This window comes from Oncorhynchus kisutch, unplaced genomic scaffold (genome assembly GCF_002021735.2).
Source record: "Oncorhynchus kisutch isolate 150728-3 unplaced genomic scaffold, Okis_V2 scaffold2144, whole genome shotgun sequence".
Classification (NCBI taxonomy): Eukaryota; Metazoa; Chordata; class Actinopteri; order Salmoniformes; family Salmonidae; genus Oncorhynchus; species Oncorhynchus kisutch.
In genome coordinates, this window is record NW_022264089.1 from 5,001 (window position 1) to 27,500 (window position 22,500).

Consider the following 22,500-nt stretch of genomic DNA (forward strand, 5'->3'; position numbering starts at 1 on the left):
AGCATGTGGAGACACTCCCCCAGACAGGAGAGGGTAGCTGCTGACGTGCCTGGCTGACATCGTGCCACAGCATGTGGAGACACTCCCCCAGACAGGAGAGGGTAGCTGCTGACGTACCTGGCTGACATCGTGCCACAGCATGTGGAGACACTCCCCCAGACAGGAGAGGGTAGCTGCTGACGTGCCTGGCTGACAGCATGTGGAGACACTCCCCCAGACAGGAGAGGGTAGCTGCTGATGTACCTGGCTGACAGCATGTGGAGACACTCCCCCAGACAGGAGAGGGTAGCTGCTGACGTACCTGGCTGACATCGTGCCACAGCATGTGGAGACACTCCCCCAGACAGGAGAGGGTAGCTGCTGACGTACCTGGCTGACATCGTGCCACAGCATGTGGAGACACTCCCCCAGACAGGAGAGGGTAGCTGCTGACGTGCCTGGCTGACATCGTGCCACAGCATGTGGAGACACTCCCCCAGACAGGAGAGGGTAGCTGCTGACGTACCTGGCTGACATCGTGCCACAGCATGTGGAGACACTCCCCCAGACAGGAGAGGGTAGCTGCTGACGTACCTGGCTGACATCGTGCCACAGCATGTGGAGACACTCCCCCATACAGGAGAGGGTAGCTGCTGACGTACCTGGCTGACATCGTGCCACAGCATGTGGAGACACTCCCCCAGACAGGAGAGGGTAGCTGCTGACGTACCTGGCTGACAGCATGTGGAGACACTCCCCCAGACAGGAGAGGGTAGCTGCTGACGTACCTGGCTGACATCGTGCCACAGCATGTGGAGACACTCCCCCAGACAGGAGAGGGTAGCTGCTGACGTACCTGGCTGACATCGTGCCACAGCATGTGGAGACACTCCCCCAGACAGGAGAGGGTAGCTGCTGACGTACCTGGCTGACATCGTGCCACAGCATGTGGAGACACTCCCCCAGACAGGAGAGGGTAGCTGCTGACGTACCTGGCTGACATCGTGCCACAGCATGTGGAGACACTCCCCCAGACAGGAGAGGGTAGCTGCTGACGTACCTGGCTGACATCGTGCCACAGCATGTGGAGACACTCCCCCAGACAGGAGAGGGTAGCTGCTGACGTACCTGGCTGACATCGTGCCACAGCATGTGGAGACACTCCCCCAGACAGGAGAGGGTAGCTGCTGACGTACCTGGCTGACATCGTGCCACAGCATGTGGAGACACTCCCCCAGACAGGAGAGGGTAGCTGCTGATGTACCTGGCTGACAGCATGTGGAGACACTCCCCCAGACAGGAGAGGGTAGCTGCTGACGTACCTGGCTGACATCGTGCCACAGCATGTGGAGACACTCCCCCAGACAGGAGAGGGTAGCTACTGACGTACCTGGCTGACATCGTGCCACAGCATGTGGAGACACTCCCCAGACAGGAGAGGGTAGCTGCTGACGTACCTGTCTGAGAGCATGTGGAGACACTCCCCCAGACAGGAGAGGGTAGCTGCTGACGTACCTGGCTGACATCGTGCCACAGCATGTGGAGACACTCCCCCAGACAGGAGAGGGTAGCTGCTGACGTACCTGGCTGACATTGTGTTGCAGCATGTGGAGACACTCCCCCAGACAGGAGAGGGTAGCTGCTGACGTACCTGGCTGACAGCATGTGGAGACACTCCCCCAGACAGGAGAGGGTAGCTGCTGACGTGCCTGGCTGACATCGTGCCACAGCATGTGGAGACACTCCCCCAGACAGGAGAGGGTAGCTGCTGACGTGCCTGGCTGACATCGTGCCACAGCATGTGGAGACACTCCCCCAGACAGGAGAGGGTAGCTGCTGACGTACCTGGCTGACATCGTGCCACAGCATGTGGAGACACTCCCCCAGACAGGAGAGGGTAGCTGCTGACGTACCTGAATGACAGCATGTGGAGACACTCCCCCAGACAGAAGAGGGTAGCTGCTGACGTGCCTGGCTGACATCGTGCCACAGCATGTCGGAGACACTCCCCCAGACAGGAGAGGGTAGCTGCTGACGTGCCTGGCTGACATCGTGCCACAGCATGTGGAGACACTCCCCCAGACAGGAGAGGGTAGCTGCTGACGTACCTGGCTGACATCGTGCCACAGCATGTGGAGACACTCCCCCAGACAGGAGAGGGTAGCTGCTGACGTACCTGGCTGACATCGTGCCACAGCATGTGGAGACACTCCCCCAGACAGGAGAGGGTAGCTGCTGACGTGCCTGGCTGACATCGTGCCACAGCATGTGGAGACACTCCCCCAGACAGGAGAGGGTAGCTGCTGACGTACCTGGCTGACATCGTGCCACAGCATGTGGAGACACTCCCCCAGACAGGAGAGGGTAGCTGCTGACGTGCCTGGCTGACAGCATGTGGAGACACTCCCCCAGACAGGAGAGGGTAGCTGCTGATGTACCTGGCTGACAGCATGTGGAGACACTCCCCCAGACAGGAGAGGGTAGCTGCTGACGTACCTGGCTGACATCGTGCCACAGCATGTGGAGACACTCCCCCAGACAGGAGAGGGTAGCTGCTGACGTACCTGGCTGACATCGTGCCACAGCATGTGGAGACACTCCCCCCAGACAGGAGAGGGTAGCTGCTGACGTGCCTGGCTGACATCGTGCCACAGCATGTGGAGACACTCCCCCAGACAGGAGAGGGTAGCTGCTGACGTACCTGGCTGACATCGTGCCACAGCATGTGGAGACACTCCCCCAGACAGGAGAGGGTAGCTGCTGACGTACCTGGCTGACAGCATGTGGAGACACTCCCCCAGACAGGAGAGGGTAGCTGCTGACGTGCCTGGCTGACATCGTGCCACAGCATGTGGAGACACTCCCCCAGACAGGAGAGGGTAGCTGCTGACGTGCCTGGCTGACATCGTGCCACAGCATGTGGAGACACTCCCCCAGACAGGAGAGGGTAGCTGCTGACGTACCTGGCTGACATCGTGCCACAGCATGTGGAGACACTCCCCCAGACAGGAGAGGGTAGCTGCTGACGTACCTGAATGACAGCATGTGGAGACACTCCCCCAGACAGAAGAGGGTAGCTGCTGACGTGCCTGGCTGACATCGTGCCACAGCATGTGGAGACACTCCCCCAGACAGGAGAGGGTAGCTGCTGACGTGCCTGGCTGACATCGTGCCACAGCATGTGGAGACACTCCCCCAGACAGGAGAGGGTAGCTGCTGACGTACCTGGCTGACATCGTGCCACAGCATGTGGAGATACTCCCCCAGACAGGAGAGGGTAGCTGCTGACGTACCTGGCTGACATCGTGCCACAGCATGTGGAGACACTCCCCCAGACAGGAGAGGGTAGCTGCTGACGTGCCTGGCTGACATCGTGCCACAGCATGTGGAGACACTCCCCCAGACAGGAGAGGGTAGCTGCTGACGTACCTGGCTGACATCGTGCCACAGCATGTGGAGACACTCCCCCAGACAGGAGAGGGTAGCTGCTGACGTGCCTGGCTGACATCGTGCCACAGCATGTGGAGACACTCCCCCAGACAGGAGAGGGTAGCTGCTGACGTACCTGGCTGACATTGTGTTGCAGCATGTGGAGACACTCCCCCAGACAGGAGAGGGTAGCTGCTGATGTGGCCTTGAGGAGAAGAAGGTCCTGGTCTAAGGAGGACAGAGGACCACGGGAGGGCAGGGACTCTATGGAGTTAACCAGGTTCTTCTGTTGGCCCTCTGCCTGGGTCATCACCTAGAGGGAGGGAGGAGACAGGTTAAATAATACACACACACTCAGACACGCACACACACGCACACACACACAAGCAAGCGCTGGCCGCCTAGAGCTGTGTAAATCCAACTCCAACATTGACTGGTACGGCCCAGTCATCCAAGGAGCAGATAACTGCTGGATGAATCTGTACGGCCCAGTCATCCAAGGAGCAGATAACTGCTGGGTGAATCTGTACGGCCCAGCCATCCAAGGAGCAGGTAAGTGCTGGATGAATCTCTATGTAGGAACAGCTGAGGTGTTCTACAAATTGACAAATGCATGTTGGGACGACATTCCTCTCCTCTCAAAAATTTTAGAGAAGGCTGTTGCGCAGCAACTCACTGCCTTCCTGAAGACAAACAATGTATACGAAATGCTTCAGTCTGGTTTTAGACCCCATCATAGCACTGAGACGGCACTTGTGAAGGTGGTAAATGACATTTTAATGGCATCGGACCGAGGCTCTGCATCTGTCCTCGTGCTCCTAGACCTTAGTGCTGCTTTTGATACCATCGATCACCACATTCTTTTGGAGAGATTGGAAACCCAAATTGGTCTACACGGACATGTTCTGGCCTGGTTTAGATCTTATCTGTCGGAAAGATATCAGTTTGTCTCTGTGAATGGTTTGTCCTCTGACAAATCAACTGTAAATTTCGGTGTTCCTCAAGGTTCCGTTTTAGGACCACTATTGTTTTCACTATATATTTTACCTCTTGGGGATGTTATTCGAAAACATAATGTAAACTTTCACTGCTATGCGGATGACACACAGCTGTACATTTCAATGAAACATGGTGAAGCCCCAAAATTGCCCTCGCTAGAAGCATGTGTTTCAGACATAAGGAAGTGGATGGCTGCAAACTTTCTACTATTAAACTCTGACAAAACAGAGATGCTTGTTCTAGGTCCCAAGAAACAAAGAGATCTTCTGTTGAATCTGACAATTAATCTTAATGGTTGTACAGTCGTCTCAAATAAAACTGTGAAGGACCTCGGCGTTACTCTGGACCCTGATCTCTCTTTTGAAGAACATATCAAGACCATTTCGAGGACAGCTTTTTTCCATCTACGTAACATTGCAAAAATCAGAAACTTTCTGTCCAAAAATGATGCAGAAAAATTAATCCATGCTTTTGTCACTTCTAGGTTAGACTACTGCAATGCTCTATTTTCCGGCTACCCGGATAAAGCACTAAATAAACTTCAGTTAGTGCTAAATACGGCTGCTAGAATCCTGACTAGAACCAAAAAATTTGATCATATTACTCCAGTGCTAGCCTCTCTACACTGGCTTCCTGTCAAAGCAAGGGCTGATTTCAAGGTTTTACTGCTAACCTACAAAGCATTACATGGGCTTGCTCCTACCTATCTCTCTGATTTGGTCCTGCCGTACATACCTACACGTACGCTACGGTCACAAGACGCAGGCCTCCTAATTGTCCCTAGAATTTCTAAGCAAACAGCTGGAGGCAGGGCTTTCTCCTATAGAGCTCCATTTTTATGGAACGGTCTGCCTACCCATGTCAGAGACGCAAACTCGGTCTCAACCTTTAAGTCTTTACTGAAGACTCATCTCTTCAGTGGGTCATATGATTGAGTGTAGTCTGGCCCAGGAGTGGGAAGGTGAACGGAAAGGCTCTGGAGCAACGAACCGCCCTTGCTGTCTCTGCCTGGCCGGTTCCCCTCTTTCCACTGGGATTCTCTGCCTCTAACCCTATTACAGGGGCTGAGTCACTGGCTTGCTGGGGCTCTCTCATGCCGTCCCTGGAGGGGGTGCGTCACCTGAGTGGGTTGATTCACTGTTGTGGTCATCCTGTCTGGGTTGGCGCCCCCCCCTTTGGGTTGTGCCGTGGCGGAGATCTTTGTGGGCTATACTCAGCCTTGTCTCAGGATGGTAAGTTGGTGGTTGAAGATATCCCTCTAGTGGTGTGGGGGCTGTGCTTTGGCAAAGTGGGTGGGGTTATATCCTTCCTGTTTGGCCCTGTCCGGGGGTGTCCTCGGATGGGGCCACAGTGTCTCCTGACCCCTCCTGTCTCAGCCTCCAGTATTTATGCTGCAGTAGTTTATGTGTCGGGGGGCTGGGGTCAGTTTGTTATATCTGGAGTACTTCTCCTGTCCTATTCGGTGTCCTGTGTGAATCTAAGTGTGCGTTCTCTAATTCTCTCCTTCTCTCTTTCTTTCTCTCTCTCGGAAGACCTGAGCCCTAGGACCATGCCCCAGGACTACCTGACATGATGACTCCTTGCTGTCCCCAGTCCACCTGGCCATGCTGCTGCTCCAGTTTCAACTTCCACCTGACTGTGCTGCTGCTCTAGTTTCAACTGTTCTGCCTTATTATTATTCGACCATGCTGGTCATTTATGAACATTTGAACATCTTGGCCATGTTCTGTTATAATCTCCACCCGGCACAGCCAGAAGAGGACTGGCCACCCCACATAGCCTGGTTCCTCTCTAGGTTTCTTCCTAGGTATTGGCCTTTCTAGGGAGTTTTTCCTAGCCACCGTGCTTCTACACCTGCATTGCTTGCTGTTTGGGGTTTTAGGCTGGGTTTCTGTACAGCACTTTGAGATATCAGCTGATGTACGAAGGGCTATATAAATAAATTTGATTTGATTTGATTTGATTTGACATGCCAAAGCAAGATATGTGACTGTAGCTAGTCAAAGCATGAGAGGAGAATTGTGGGGTAGTTAAAGTATTCTATATACTGTAGATGTAGGCACTGTAGGGGCACAGCCAGTGATGTAGGCAGGCGGTGGGGGCCTGAGAGTCATGACAATTCTCAGCCACCTACCCTGAGTCGTATGCTACCTGTCTGGTTCAGTCTGTCTCTCAGTCACCTACCCTGTCTGGTTCAGTCTGTCTCTCAGCCACCTATCCTGTCTGGTTCAGTCTGTCTCTCAGCCACCTACCCTGTCTGGTTCAGTCTGTCTTTCAGCCACCTACCCTGTCTGGTTCAGTCTGTCTCTCAGCCACCTGTCTGGTTCAGTCTGTCTCTCAGCCACCTACCCTGAGCCATATGCTACCTGTCTGGTTCAGTCTGTCTCTCAGCCACCTACCCTGAGCCATATGCTATCTGTCTGGTTCAGTCTGTCTCTCAGCCACCTACCCTGAGCCATATGCTATCTGTCTGGTTCAGTCTGTCTCTGTCACGAACATAATTACATCTGGCACCTCTGACAGCTAGGTGGGCTGGGAGAAGGACAGGATTATGCTGTCTCTCTCTCACACACACAACACAAATAAGCTATACTCTTGTGAGTGCTCACTGTCTGTGACTCATCGGCAGGGAGATAAGGAGAGTGGAGGTAGCATGAGAGTGAACTCAATTAAACACACACACACACACACACACCCTCCCAACACACACTTCTCACACACACACCAATCACATGTTCTTCACAAAATGGAACATCCATTCCTCATTCCCACCTCACACACACACACCACTTACACAGACAAACACACACACAGAGACACAAACCTCACGCACGCACACACAAATACATTGTTATTCATCACATGCTTCGTAAACAACAGGTGTAGACGAACAGTCTCAGTGCACCGGTAACAATGCCATGCGGTAGCAGAGAGAACAGTCTATGACTGCCTTCCTCTGACACCGCCTGGTATAGAGGTCCTGGATGGCAGGAATATTGGACCCAGTGTTGTAGGGCCATGCAGTAGCAGAGAGAACAGTCTATGACTGCCTTCCTCTGACACCGCCTGGTATAGAGGTCCTGGATGGCAGGAAGATTGAACCCAGTGGTGTAGTGCAATGCGGTAGCAGAGAGAACAGTCTATGACTGCCTTCCTCTAACAGCGCCTGGTATAGAGGTCCTCGATGGCAGGAAGATTGAACCCAGTGGTGTAGTGCAATGCGGTAGCAGAGAGAACAGTCTATGACTGGACTCTGACAATGTTTTGAGCCTTCCTCTGACACCGCCTGGTATAGAGGTTCTGGATGGCAGGAAGCTTGGACCCAGTGGTGACCTGGGCCGTACACACTACCCTCTGTAGCACCTTACGGTTAGATGCCAAGCAGTTGCCGTACCAGGCGGTGATGCAGCCAGTCAAGATGCTCTCAATGGTGCAACTGTAGAACTTTTTGAGGATCTTTTCAGCCTCCTGAGGGGGAAGAGGCGTTGTCGTGCCCTCTTCACGACTGCGTTGGTGTGTTTGGACCAAGATAGATCCTTAGTGTTGTGGACAACGAGAAACTTGAAGCTCTCAACCCCGGCTCCACTACAACCCCGTCGATGAGGATGAGGGGGCGTGCTCAACCCTCCGTTTACTGTAGTCCACCATCAGCTCCTCGGTGTTGCTAAGAAGCTGAGAAGCCACACACTCTCACACAAATCCCTCACAGACGGTGACATCAGCCCATCTCACTAACTTAATAATGACTTTACCGGGGAGAAAAGAGGAGCAGGACCGAGAGCTGATGTGGAAAGATAGTCTCTCTCCAGGTTTCTGCTAGCAGCCCTATAACAGACTGCCACTCAACGTGTTACAATGTCTCTGTCCCAAAACGGCACCCTATATTCCCTATGAAGTGTGCACTCATATTGACTTTGGTCAAAGTTTGTGCACTTTGTATGGGGAATAGGGTGCCGTTTTGGGGACGCAAGCCAGTGTCTGTCACACTACGGGGGGTAAACTTTAGCATCGCTTCTGCCGCTAGCAAAGTCATATCCCAACCCTTCAGTTTCATATCCCAACCTTTCAGTTTCATATCCCAACCCTTCAGTTTCATATTCCAACCCTTCAGTTTCATATTCCAACCTTTCAGTTTCATATTCCAACCCTTCAGTCCTTCAGTTTCATATTCCAACCCTTCAGTTTCATATCCCAACCCTTCAGTTTCATATTCCAACCCTTCAGTTTCATATTCCAACCCTTCAGTTTCATATTCCAACCCTTCAGTTTCATATTCCAACCCTTCAGTTTCATATTCCAACCCTTCAGTTTCATATTCCAACCCTTCAGTTTCATATTCCAACCCTTCAGTCCTTCAGTTTCATATTCCAACCCTTCAGTTTCATATCCCAACCCTTCAGTCCTTCAGTTTCATATTCCAACCCTTCAGTTTCATATTCCAACCCTTCAGTTTCATATTCCAACCCTTCAGTTTCATATTCCAACCTTTCAGTTTCATATTCCAACCCTTCTGTCCTTCAGTTTCATATTCCAACCCTTCAGTTTCATATTCCAACCCTTCAGTTTCATATTCCAACCCTTCAGTTTCATATTCCAACCCTTCAGTTTCATATTCCAACCTTTCAGTTTCATATTCCAACCCTTCAGTCCTTCAGTTTCATATTCCAACCCTTCAGTTTCATATTCCAACCCTTCAGTTTCATATTCCAACCCTTCAGTCCTTCAGTTTCATATTCCAACCTCTCAGTTTCATATTCCAACCCTTCAGTTTCATATTCCAACCCTTCAGTTTCATATTCCAACCCTCATGAAAAATGGACGCCACGTCCAGAACACAAAGGAGGAGAAAAACACAAGTCCTTGATCTCTCTAGGAGATAGGGTCGGTCCCTATTCTAGGGCTTTCCTAGGGTTGGTCCCTGTCCCTATTCTTGGGCTTTACTAGGGTCGGTCCCTATTCTAGGGCTTTACTAGGGTCGGTCCCTATTCTAGGGCTTTACTAGGGTCGGCCCCTATTCTAGGGCTTTACTAGGGTCGGTCCCTATCCCTATTCTAGGGCTTTACTAGGGTCGGTCCCTATTCTAGGGCTTTACTAGGGTCGGTCCCTATTCTAGGGCTTTCCTAGGGTCAGTCCCTATTCTAGGGCTTTACTAGGGTCGGTCCCTATTCTAGGGCTTTCCTAGGGTCGGTCCCTATTCTGGGGCTTTACTAGGGTTGGTCCCTATCCCTATTCTAGGGCTTTACTAGGGTCGGTCCTTATTTTAGGGCTTTACTAGGGTCGGTCCTTATTTTAGGGCTTTACTAGGGTCGGTCCCTATTCTAGGGCTTTACTAGGGTCGGTCCCTATTTTAGGGCTTTACTAGGGTCGGTTCCTATTCTAGGGCTTTACTAGGGTCGGTCCCTATTCTAGGGCTTTCCTAGGGTCGGTCCCTATTCTGGGGCTTTACTAGGGTTGGTCCCTATCCCTATTCTAGGTCTTTACTAGGGTCGGTCCTTATTCTAGGGCTTTACTAGGGTCGGTCCTTATTTTAGGGCTTTACTAGGGTCGGTCCCTATTCTAGGGCTTTACTAGGGTCGGTCCCTATTTTAGGGCTTTACTAGGGTCGGTTCCTATTCTAGGGCTTTACTAGGGTCGGTCCTTATTTTAGGGCTTTACTAGGGTTGGTCCCTATCCCTATTCTAGGTCTTTACTATGGTTGGTCCCTGTTCTAGGGCTTTACTAGGGTTGGTCCCTATTCTAGGGCTTTACTAGGGTCGGTCCTTATTTTAGGGCTTTACTAGGGTTGGTCCCTATTCTAGGTCTTTACTAGGGTTGGTCCTTATTTTAGGGCTTTACTAGGGTCGGTCCCTATTCTAGGACTTTACTATGGTCGGTTCCTATTCCAGGGGTTTACTGTCTGTCTGTCTGTCTGTCTGTCTGTCTGTCTGTCTGTCTGTCTGTCTGTCTGTCTGTCTGTCTGTCTGTCTGTCTGTCTGTCTGTCTGTCTGTCTGTCTCTCTTTTCCTCTCTCATTTATTTCCTTCTCCCCATCTCTCTCTTCCCCCTCGCCCCTCTCTCTCTCCATCTCTCTCTCTGTCTCTGTCTCTCTATATATATCTCTCTCTCTCTCCCTCTTATCAGTCTTAGCCCTGTGGTCTCTGGGGCCAGCAACATTCTTTCAGAGGAGTCGTTAATTCTTGCAAGTCACAGACACACAAACATACACAAACACACACACACACTGTTCCCTGAACTCTATGAAGATTCCTTTGTTCTCAGCTTAGACCTGAATCAAAGAGACAGAGACAGAGACATAGACAGCTTCACAATGAAAAGAAAAACTCCAAAGATATGCCACCGACAGATAAAATCCATCACTCTTTCTTTCCCATGTACTCTCTCCCTTTCTCTCCCCCTTCTCTCTCTCTCTCCCCCCTCTCTCCCCCTTCTCTCTCTCTCTCCCTTTCTCTCCCCCTCTCTCCCCCTTCTCTCTCTCTCCCCCCTTCTCTCTCTCTCTCCCTTTCTCTTAAGTCTCCTACCTCTCTCTGTATCCCTGTTACTTCTCATCCCCCTTCTCTCTCTCTCCCCCCCTCTCTCCTCTCCCTCTCCACTCCCTCTCTCTCACTCTCTCTCTCATCCCCCTTCTCTCTCTCTACTCTCCCTCTCCACTCCCTCTCTCTCACTCTCTCTCTCATCCCCCTTCTCTCTCTCTCACCCTCTCTCTCCCCCCCCTTTCTCTCCCCCTTCTCTCTCTCTCACCCTCTCTCTCCCCCCTCTCTCTCTCTCTCTCTCTCTCTCTCTCTCTCTCTCTCTCTCTCTCTCTCTCTCCCCCCCTCTCTCTCTCTCCCCTTTCTCTCTCTCTCTCACCCTCACTCTCTCTCTCTCTCTCTCTCTCTCTCTATATCACCCTCTCTCTCCCCCTCTCTCTCTCCCCCCCTCTTCTCTCTCTCCCCTCTCTCACTCCCCCCCCCCCCCCTCTCTCTCTCTCTCTCTCTCTCTCTCTCTCTCTCTCCCCTATCTTCTCTATCTCCCCTCTCTCTCTCTCTCTCTCTCTCCCCTATCTCTCTCTCTCTCTCTCCCCCTCTCTCTCTCTCTCTCTCTCTCTCTCTCTCTCTCTCTCCCCTCTCTCTCTCCTCTCTCTCTCTCCCCCCTCTCCCCCCCCCTCTCCCTCTCCCCCCCTCTCTCTCTGTATTTTGTAATATATAGTCATCACCTGGTGTAATGTTCTGGTGCAGTATAGTGGGGTGCTCATCATGCCCTCTACCCCTCCTGTTCCCCTCTCCTCTTCCTCTCTCCACATCCCTCTCCTCTTCATATCCCTCTCCTGTTCCTCTCTCCACATCCCTCTCCCCACATCCCTCTCCTCTTCCTCTCTCCACATCCCTCTCCCTCTTCCTCTCTCCTCTTCCTCTCCCTCTTCCTCTCCCCACATCCCTCTCCTCTTCCTCTCTCCACATCCCTCTCCTCTTCCTCTCTTCATATCCCTCTCCTCTTCCTCTCTCTACATCCATCTCCCTCTTCCTCTCTCCACATCCCTAGCCTCTTCCTCTCTCCACATCCATCTCCTCTTCCTCTCTCCACATCCCTCTCTTCCTCTCCCGACATCCCTCTCCCTCTCCTGTTCCTCTGTCCCCTTCCCAGGGCCTGTCATTAGATGGCTCCAGGTAGAAATTACCCAGAAGCACTGATAGCATCAGTTTACCTTGCTCAAAATACTGTTGTGCTGTCCTTCCTTACGGAAAGGGAATGTCCTCATGTACTATCCCTGCTCAACCAATGAAAACATGCATTGCTGATAAGGAAGAAGTGAAATCCCCCTGCTTAGGTTTGTACGTCTGTCAGCCGCCTGGCTCAGTAATCTAATAAAAGGTACATACAAAAGTAGTAATATAGTTCAAAGGTCATGCTAGATTTCCCTCCATCAAAAAGGGTAGAGTTAGATTTTAGGGTCTGAGGGTCAGACCCCCTCATCCTCATCCAGGTTGATCTCCAACACCCAGGAGAGGAGAGACCTCTATGAACCAGACACAGCACTTCCTCTTTCAAATACACATCCACCCCTCTGTGGAGACAGAACTCAGCTAATCCCAGAGGAGAGCCACAGCTGTTTAAAGGCTGGGGCCATGCAGTCAGCACTATCTCAGGAAGCCCCCCAAAAAAGAGGCTATTGACCCATATGTCCATCCAAGTAACATAATAAGAAAATCCCCATCAAAATCCGTCAGTTTAGGCAAGAGATATCAGGGTTTCTTGGTGTGGGCTGTGTGTCAATCCCCCACTAGAGATATCAGGGTTTCTTGGTGTGGGCTGTGTGCCAATCCCCCACTAGAGATATCAGGGTTTCTTGGTGTGGGCTGTGTCTAGAGATATCAGGGTTTCTTGGTGTGGGCTGTGTGTCAATCCCCCACTAGAGATATCAGGGTTTCTTGGTGTGGGCTGTGTGTCAATCCCCCCACTAGAGATATCAGGGTTTCTTGGTGTGGGCTGTGTGTCAATCCCCCACTTGAGATATCAGGGTTTCTTGGTGTGGGCTGTGTGTCAATCCCCCACTAGAGATATCAGGGTTTCTTGGTGTGGGCTGTGTGTCAATCCCCACTAGAGATATCAGGGTTTCTTGGTGTGGGCTGTGTTTCAATCCCCCACTAGAGATATCAGGGTTTCTTGGTGTGGGCTGTGTGTCAATCCCCCACTAGAGATATCAGGGTTTCTTGGTGTGGGCTGTGTGTCAATCCCCCACTAGAGATATCAGGGCTTCTTGGTGTGGGCTGTGTGCCAATCCCCCACTAGAGATATCAGGGTTTCTTGGTGTGGGCTGTGTGTCAATCCCCCACTAGAGATATCAGGGTTTCTTGGTGTGGGCTGTGTGTCAATCCCCCACTAGAGATATCAGGGTTTCTTGGTGTGGGCTGTGTCTAGAGATATCAGGGTTTCTTGGTGTGGGCTGTGTCTAGAGATATCAGGGTTTCTTGGTGTCGGCTGTCTGTCAATCCACCACTAGAGATATCAGGGTTTCTTGGTGTGGGCTGTGTCTAGAGATATCAGGGCTTCTTGGTGTGGGCTGTGTCTAGAGATATCAGGGTTTCTTGGTGTGGGCTGTGTCTAGAGATATCAGGGTTTCTTGGTGTGGGCTGTGTGTCAATCCAACACTAGAGATATCAGGGTTTCTTGGTGTGGGCTGTGTGTCAATCCAACACTAGAGATATCAGGGTTTCTTGGTGTGGGCTGTGTGTCAGTCCAACACTAGAGATATCAGGGTTTCTTGGTGTGGGCTGTGTCTAGAGATATCAGGGCTTCTTGGTGTGGGCTGTGTCTAGAGATATCAGGGTTTCTTGGTGTGGGCTGTGTGTCAATCCACCACTAGAGATATCAGGGTTTCTTGGTGTGGGCTGTGTCTAGAGATATCAGGGTTTCTTGGTGTGGGCTGTGTCTAGAGATATCAGGGTTTCTTGGTGTGGGCTGTGTGTCAATCCCCCACTAGAGATATCAGGGTTTCTTGGTGTGGGCTGTGTCTAGAGATATCAGGGTTTCTTGGTGTGGGCTGTGTGTCAATCCCCCACTAGAGATATCAGGGTTTCTTGGTGTGGGCTGTGTGTCAATCCCCCACTAGAGATATCAGGGTTTCTTGGTGTGGGCTGTGTGTCAATCCCCCACTAGAGATATCAGGGTTTCTTGGTGTGGGCAGCGTCTAGAGATATCAGGGTTTCTTGGTGTGGGCTGTGTCTAGAGATATCAGGGTTTCTTGGTGTGGGCTGTGTGTCAATCCCCCACTAGAGATATCAGGGTTTCTTGGTGTGGGCTGTGTGTCAATCCACCACTAGAGATATCAGGGTTTCTTGGTGTGGGCTGTGTTTCAATCCCCCACTAGAGATATCAGGGTTTCTTGGTGTGGGCTGTGTCTCAATCCACCACTAGAGATATCAGGGTTTCTTGGTGTGGGCTGTGTGTCAATCCACCACTAGAGATATCAGGGTTTCTTGGTGTGGGCTGTGTGTCAATCCCCCACTAGAGATATCAGGGCTTCTTGGTGTGGGCTGTGTGTCAATCCCCCACTAGAGATATCAGGGTTTCTTGGTGTGGGCTGTGTGTCAATCCCCCACTAGAGATATCAGGGCTTCTTGGTGTGGGCTGTGTGTCAATCCCCCACTAGAGATATCAGGGTTTCTTGGTGTGGGCTGTGTGTCAATCCCCCACTAGAGATATCAGGGTTTCTTGGTGTGGGCTGTGTGTCAATCCCCCACTAGAGATATCAGGGTTTCTTGGTGTGGGCTGTGTGTCAATCCCCCACTAGAGATATCAGGGCTTCTTGGTGTGGGCTGTGTGTCAATCCCCCACTAGAGATATCAGGGTTTCTTGGTGTGGGCTGTGTGTCAATCCCCCACTAGAGATATCAGGGTTTCTTGGTGTGGGCTGTGTGTCAATCCCCCACTAGAGATATCAGGGCTTCTTGGTGTGGGCTGTGTGTCAATCCCCCACTAGAGATATCAGGGTTTCTTGGTGTGGGCTGTGTGTCAATCCCCCACTAGAGATATCAGGGTTTCTTGGTGTGGGCTGTGTGTCAATCCCCCACTAGAGATATCAGGGCTTCTTGGTGTGGGCTGTGTGTCAATCCCCCACTAGAGATATCAGGGTTTCTTGGTGTGGGCTGTGTGTCAATCCCCCACTAGAGATATCAGGGTTTCTTGGTGTGGGCTGTGTGTCAATCCCCCACTAGAGATATCAGGGTTTCTTGGTGTGGGCTGTGTGTCAATCCCCCACTAGAGATATCAGGGCTTCTTGGTGTGGGCTGTGTCTAGAGATATCAGGGTTTCTTGGTGTGGGCTGTGTGTCAATCCACCACTAGAGATATCAGGGTTTCTTGGTGTGGGCTGTGTGTCAAACCCCACTAGAGATATCAGGGCTTCTTGGTGTGGGCTGTGTGCCAATCCCCCACTAGAGATATCAGGGCTTCTTGGTGTGGGCTGTGTGTCAATCCCCCACTAGAGATATCAGGGTTTCTTGGTGTGGGCTGTGTCTAGAGATATCAGGGTTTCTTGGTGTGGGCTGTGTCTAGAGATATCAGGGCTTCTTGGTGTGGGCTGTGTGTCAGTCCAACACTAGAGATATCAGGGTTTCTTGGTGTGGGCTGTGTCTAGAGATATCAGGGTTTCTTGGTGTGGGCTGTGTCTAGAGATATCAGGGCTTCTTGGTGTGGGCTGTGTGTCAGTCCAACACTAGAGATATCAGGGTTTCTTGGTGTGGGCTGTGTCTAGAGATATCAGGGTTTCTTGGTGTGGGCTGTGTTTCAATCCACCACTAGAGATATCAGGGTTTCTTGGTGTGGGCTGTGTCTAGAGATATCAGGGTTTCTTGGTGTGGGCTGTGTCTAGAGATATCAGGGTTTCTTGGTGTGGGCTGTGTTTTCAATCCACCACTAGAGATATCAGGGTTTCTTGGTGTGGGCTGTGTCTCAATCCACCACTAGAGACATCAGGGTTTCTTGGTGTGGGCTGTGTCTAGAGATATCAGGGTTTCTTGCTGTGGGCTGTGTGTCAATCCACCACTAGAGATATCAGGGTTTCTTGCTGTGGGCTGTGTGTCAATCCCCCACTAGAGATATCAGGGCTTCTTGGTGTGGGCTGTGTGTCAATCCCCCCACTAGAGATATCAGGGTTTCTTGGTGTGGGCTGTGTGTCAATCCCCCACTAGAGATATCAGGGTTTCTTGGTGTGGGCTGTGTGTCAATCCCCCACTAGAGATATCAGGGTTTCTTGGTGTGGGCTGTGTCTAGAGATATCAGGGTTTCTTGGTGTGGGCTGTGTGTCAATCCACCACTAGAGATATCAGGGTTTCTTGGTGTGGGCTGTGTGTCAATCCACCACTAGAGATATCAGGGTTTCTTGGTGTGGGCTGTGTGTCAATCCACCACTAGAGATATCAGTTGTTTTTCTTGGTGTGGGCTGTGTCTCAATTCAACACATCTGTCTACTGTACGTCGGCCTTCTGCATCTGTGGTGGAAGGTGGCCGAGCTACAGCGTTGTTTGTCAGACCAGGAGACATCCTGAAATCTATCCTCTCACGGAAACGTCTGTAGTGTCTGAACGGTTTGGCCTATAAACTAATATGACCCCTCTATGGAAAGATGAGGCTCTCACGGTAACGTCTGTAGCGTCTGAACGGTTTGGCCTTTAAACTAATATGACCCCTTTATGGAAAGATGAGGCTCTCACGGAAACGTCTGTAGCGTCTGAACGGTTTGGCCTTTAAACTAATATGACCCCTTTATGGAAAGATGAGGCTCTCACGGAAACATCTGTAGCGTCTGAACGGTTTGGCCTATAAACTAATATGACCCCTCTATGGAAAGATGAGGCTCTCACGGTAACGTCTGTAGCGTCTGAACGGTTTGGCCTATAAACTAATATGACCCCTCTATGGAAAGATGAGGCTCTCACGGAAACGTCTGTAGCGTCTGAACGGTTTGGCCTATAAACTAATATGACCCCTTTATGGAAAGATGAGGCTCTCACGGTAACGTCTGTAGCGTCTGAACGGTTTGGCCTATAAACTAATATGACCCCTCTATGGAAAGATGAGGCTCTCACGGAAACGTCTGTAGCGTCTGAACGGTTTTGGCCTATAAACTAATATGACCCCTCTATGGAAAGATGAGGCTCTCACGAACACGATGGCATAACACATACAAATGAAGGTCGTTTTGTGCCAACAAAAATAAGCGGTTGAATATGTGTCCAAAAAATATATATAAACATTTTCATAGCTTTCTTATATCTCCTTATTCCTTATTATTTATTTTTGGACGGTCTATTTTTGTTGCCATTTATGATATTATTGTGTTGGAGTGTTATTCAATGTGTTTCTATGGGCTTATTCAGTAGTAAAGACCAAGTATTATATAATAATAGCAATAAAATATACCTACAGGCTTCCTAAAATTCCAATTCAAATAGCTTAAATGATCCCCGGTATGACCATCTTAAAAACAATTGAATATGTTATCTTAGTAGACTTGGACTTTTAGAGGTTAAGCCAGGGAGAGATAATAGAGGCCCAGAATCAGAACCGTGGCGAGGAGGGATGAAGAACTCTCAGCTCCAGGTATGAGGAAGGATATGGAAACAAAACGCCTGAAGCATCTGTCACACCGCAGCAGACGGTCTAATACACTCAAGATACAACATCTATTTCTACAAAGAAAAGTTTATATAACTTCACTTGTCGACATTTTTCGACAGATAGGAAATGGGACAGGAGGGGGGGGGGTGAGGGGGACAGAAGGAGGGGGACAGGAGGAGGAGGGGAACAGGAGGGGGGGTGAGGGGGACAGAAGGAGGGGGACAGGAGGAGGAGGGGAACAGGAGGGGGGGTGAGGGGGACAGAAGGAGGGGGACAGGAGGAGGAGGGGGACAGGAGGGGGGTTGAGGGGGACAGAAGGAGGGGGACAGGAGGAGGGGGGAGGAGGGGGGGAGGGGAGGAGAGAGAAGACTACTCTGTCGTGTCACCATGGTGATGGTGGTGTAGTACACATAGACTGGTGAGGTAGTACACATGGAATTAGCATGTTGACTTTGTAACAAAGTGAAAGCAACTCTATAGCAATGCTGTAAGACTCTATAGCAACGCTGTAAGACTCTATAGCAACGCTGTAACGACGCTATAGCAACGCTGTAACGACTCTATAGCAACGCTGGTAACGACTCTATAGCAACGCTGTAACGACTCTATAGCAACGCTGTAAGACTCTATAGCAACGCTGTAACGACTCTATAGCAACGCTGTAACGACTCTATAGCAACGCTGTAACGACTCTATAGCAACGCTGTACGACTCTATAACAACTCTGTAAGACTCTATAGCAACGCTGTAACGACTCTATAGCAACGCTGTAAGACTCTATAGCAACGCTGTAAGACTCTATAGCAACGCTGTAACGACTCTATAGCAACGCTGTAAGACTCTATAGCAACGCTGTAACGACTCTATAGCAACGCTGTAACGACTCTATAGCAACGCTGTAAGACTCTATAGCAACGCTGTAACGACTCTATAGCAACGCTGTAACGATCTATAACAACGCTGTAAGACTCTATAGCAACGCTCTAACGACTCTATAGCAACGCTGTAAGACTCTATAGCAACGCTGTAACGACTCTATAACAACGCTGTAAGACTCTATAGCAACGCTGTAACGACTCTATAGCAACGCTGTAAGACTCTATAGCAACGCTGTAACGACGCTATAGCAACGCTGTAACGACGCTACAGCAACGCTGTAAGACTCTATAGCAACGCTGTAAGACTCTATAGCAACGCTGTAACGACTCTATAGCAACGCTGTAAGACTATATAGCAACGCTGTAACGACTCTATAGCAACGTTGTAAGACTCTATAGCAACGCTGTAAGACTCTATAGCAACGCTGTAACGACTCTATAGCAACGCTGTAACGACTCTATAGCAACGCTGTAACGACGCTATAGCAACTCTGTAACGACGCTATAGCAACGCTGTAACTACGCTATAGCAACGCTGTAACGACTCTATAGCAACGCTGTAACTACGCTATAGCATCACTGTAACGACGCTATAGCAACGCTGTAACGACGCTATAGCAACGCTGTAACTACGCTATAGCAACGCTGTAACGACTCTATAGCAACGCTGTAAAGACGCTACAGCAACGCTGTAACGACGCTATAGCAACGCTGTAACGACGTTATAGCAACGCTGTAACGACGCTATAGCAACGCTGTAAAGACGCTATAGCAACGCTGTAACGACGCTATAGCAACGCTGTAACGACGCTATAGACACGCTGTAACGATGCTATAGCAACGCTGTAACGCCGCTATAGCAACGCTGTAACGACGCTATAGCAACGCTGTAACTACGCTATAGCAACACTGTAACTACGCTATAGCAACGCTGTAACGACGCTATAGCAACGCTGTAACGACTCTATAGCAACGCTGTAACTACGCTATAGCAACGCTGTAACTACGCTATAGCAACGCTGTAACGACGCTATAGCAATGCTGTAACGACGCTATAGCAATGCTTGTAACGACGCTATAGCAACGCTGTAACGACTCTATAGCAACGCTGTAATGACGCTATAGCAACGCTGTAACGACATTATAGCAACGCTGTAACGACGCTATAGCAACGCTGTAACGACGCTATAGCAACGCTGTAACAATGTCCACGCTACATACTGAGAAAACAAATACATCTGCTGAGAAAACACTTTCATGTGCTGACTGACTGTCTGACTGACTGTCTGACTGACTGTCTGACTGTCTGACTGTCTGTCTGACAGTCTGTCTGACTGTCTGTCTGACTGTCTGTCTGACTGCTGGGAAGTCAGAGAGAGACAGGTTGGATCAGCCATGACAAGTGCGTAGCCTAGCCTCCTCTCCTCTGAGATCTCCAGACCCCCAGTTCTACAGGCAGCAGCCCTACCAGAGCAGTACTACCTACCTACAGCCCTACCCGAGCACCAGTACCTACCTACAGCCCTACTAGAGCAGTACTACCTACCTACAGCCCTACTCGAGCACCAGTACCTACCTACAGCCCTACCAGAGGAGTACTACCTACCTACAGCCCTACTCAAGCACCAGTACCTACCTACAGTCCTACCAGAGCACCAGTACCTACCTACAGTCCTACCAGAGGAGTACTACCTACCTACAGCCCTACTAGTGCAGTACTACCTACAGCCCTACCAGAGCAGTACTGCCTACCTACAGCCCTACTCAAGCACCAGTACCTACCTACAGCCCTACTAGAGCAGTACTACCTACCTACAGTCCTACCAGAGCACCAGTACCTACCTACAGTCCTACCAGAGCAGTACTACCAACCTACAGTCCTACCAGAGCAGTACTACCTACCTACCATCCTACCAGAGCAGTGCTACCTACCTACAGCCCTACCAGAGCAGTACTACCTACCTACCTACAGCCCTACCAGAGCAGTACTACCTACCTACCTACAGCCCTACCAGAGCAGTACTTCCTACCTACCTACAGCCCTACCAGAGCAGTACTACCTACCTACCTACAGCCCTACCAGAGCAGTACTTCCTACCTACCTACAGCCCTACCAGAGCAGTACTACCTACCTACAGTCCTACCAGAGCAGTAATACCTACCTACAGTCATACCAGAGCAGTACTACCGACCTACAGTCCTACCAGAGCAGTACTACCTACCTACCATCCTACCAGAGCAGTACTACCTACCTACAGTCCTACCAGAGCAGTACTACCTACCTACCTACAGCCCTACCAGAGCAGTACTACCTACCTACAGTCCTACCAGAGCAGTACTACATACCTACAGTCCTACCAGAGCAGTACTACCTACCTACCTACAGCCCTACCAGAGCAGTAATACCTACCTACAGTCCTACCAGAGCAGTACTACCTACCTACAGTCCTACCAGAGCACCAGTACCTACCTACAGTTCTACCAGAGCAGTACTACCTACCTACAGCCCTACCAGAGCAGTACTACCTACCTACAGCCCTACCAGAGCACCAGTACCTACCTACAGCCCTACCAGAGCAGTACTACCTACCTACCTACCATCCTACCAGAGCAGTACTATCTACCCACCTACAGTCCTACCAGAGCAGTACTACCTACCTACCTACCATCCTACCAGAGCAGTACTATCTACCTACCTACAGTCCTACCAGAGCACCAGTACCTACCTACAGCCCTACCAGAGCAGTACTACCTACCTACCTACCATCCTACCAGAGCAGTACTATCTACCTACCTACAGCCCTACCAGAGCACCAGTACCTACCTACAGCCCTACCAGAGCAGTACTACCTACCTACCTACCTACCATCCTACCAGAGCAGTACTATCTACCTACCTACAGTCCTACCAGAGCAGTACTACCTACCTACCTACCATCCTACCAGAGCAGTACTATCTACCTACCTACAGTCCTACCAGAGCAGTACTATCTACTTACCTACAGCCCTACCAGAGCAGTACTACCTACCTACCTACCATCCTACCAGAGCAGTACTATCTACCTACCTACAGTCCTACCAGAGCAGTACTACCTACCTACCTACATTCCTACCAGAGCAGTACTACCTACCTACAGCCCTACCAGAGCAGTACTACCTACATACTTACAGCCCTACCAGAGCAGTACTACCTACCTACAGTCCTACCAGAGCAGTACTATCTACCTACCTACAGCCCTACCAGAGCAGTACTACCTACCTACCATCCTACCAGAGCAGTACTATCTACCTACCTACAGTCCTACCAGAGCAGTACTATCTACTTACCTACAGCCCTACCAGAGCAGTACTACCTACCTACCTACCTACCTACCATCCTACCAGAGCAGTACTATCTACCTACCTACAGTCCTACCAGAGCAGTACTACCTACCTACCTACATTCCTACCAGAGCAGTACTACCTACCTACAGCCCTACCAGAGCAGTACTACCTACCTACTTACAGCCCTACCAGAGCAGTACTACCTACCTACAGCCCTACCAGAGCAGTACTACCTACCTACAGTCCTACCAGAGAGGTACTACCTACATGCCTACCTACAGTCCTACCAGAGGAGTACTACCTACCTACAGTCCTACCAGAGCAGTACTACTTACCTACAGTCCTACCAGAGCAGTACTACCTACCTACAGTCCTACCAGAGCAGTACTACCTACCTACAGCCCTACCAGAGAGGTACTACCTACCTACCTACCATCCTACCAGAGCAGTACTACCTACCTACAGCCCTACCAGAGCAGTACTACCTACCTACAGCCCTACCAGAGCAGTACTACCTACCTACAGCCCTACCAGAGCAGTACTACCTACCTACAGTCCTACCAGAGCAGTACTACCTACCTACAGCCCTACCAGAGCAGTACTACCTACCTACAGCCCTACTAGAGCAGCAGCCCTACCTCTTTGACCTGGCTCAGCCTCCCTGGAGCAGGGTGGTAGTTCTGGTTGTTCTGGGTCCTGGCCCGGCGGGCCGCAGCAGGGGATCTGTGATGGGTGATGGTGACGACCCCTCCAACCCCAGGGTAGAGAGGTTTTCTCTGGGTACCAGGTGAGGAGGAGGT

General features: G+C 50.7%; 1 protein-coding gene across 1 annotated transcript in view; it reads right to left on the reverse strand.

Moving 5' to 3' along the window:
* LOC116369300 (oxysterol-binding protein-related protein 11) overlaps nucleotides 1-22,500 on the reverse strand; it is a gene marked incomplete at its 3' end in the record, with an annotated part of 25,604 nt that overhangs the window by 2,695 nt on the left and 409 nt on the right. Inside the window, exons 1-2 of the mRNA XM_031819422.1 lie at nucleotides 22,339-22,500; nucleotides 3,545-3,721 (exon numbers count right to left, since the gene is read on the reverse strand). The exon at nucleotides 22,339-22,500 is cut by the window's right edge and continues 409 nt beyond it. Of these exons, the coding sequence (XP_031675282.1) occupies nucleotides 3,545-3,721; nucleotides 22,339-22,500 (339 nt within the window). The remainder of the gene's footprint in view (nucleotides 1-3,544; nucleotides 3,722-22,338) is intronic.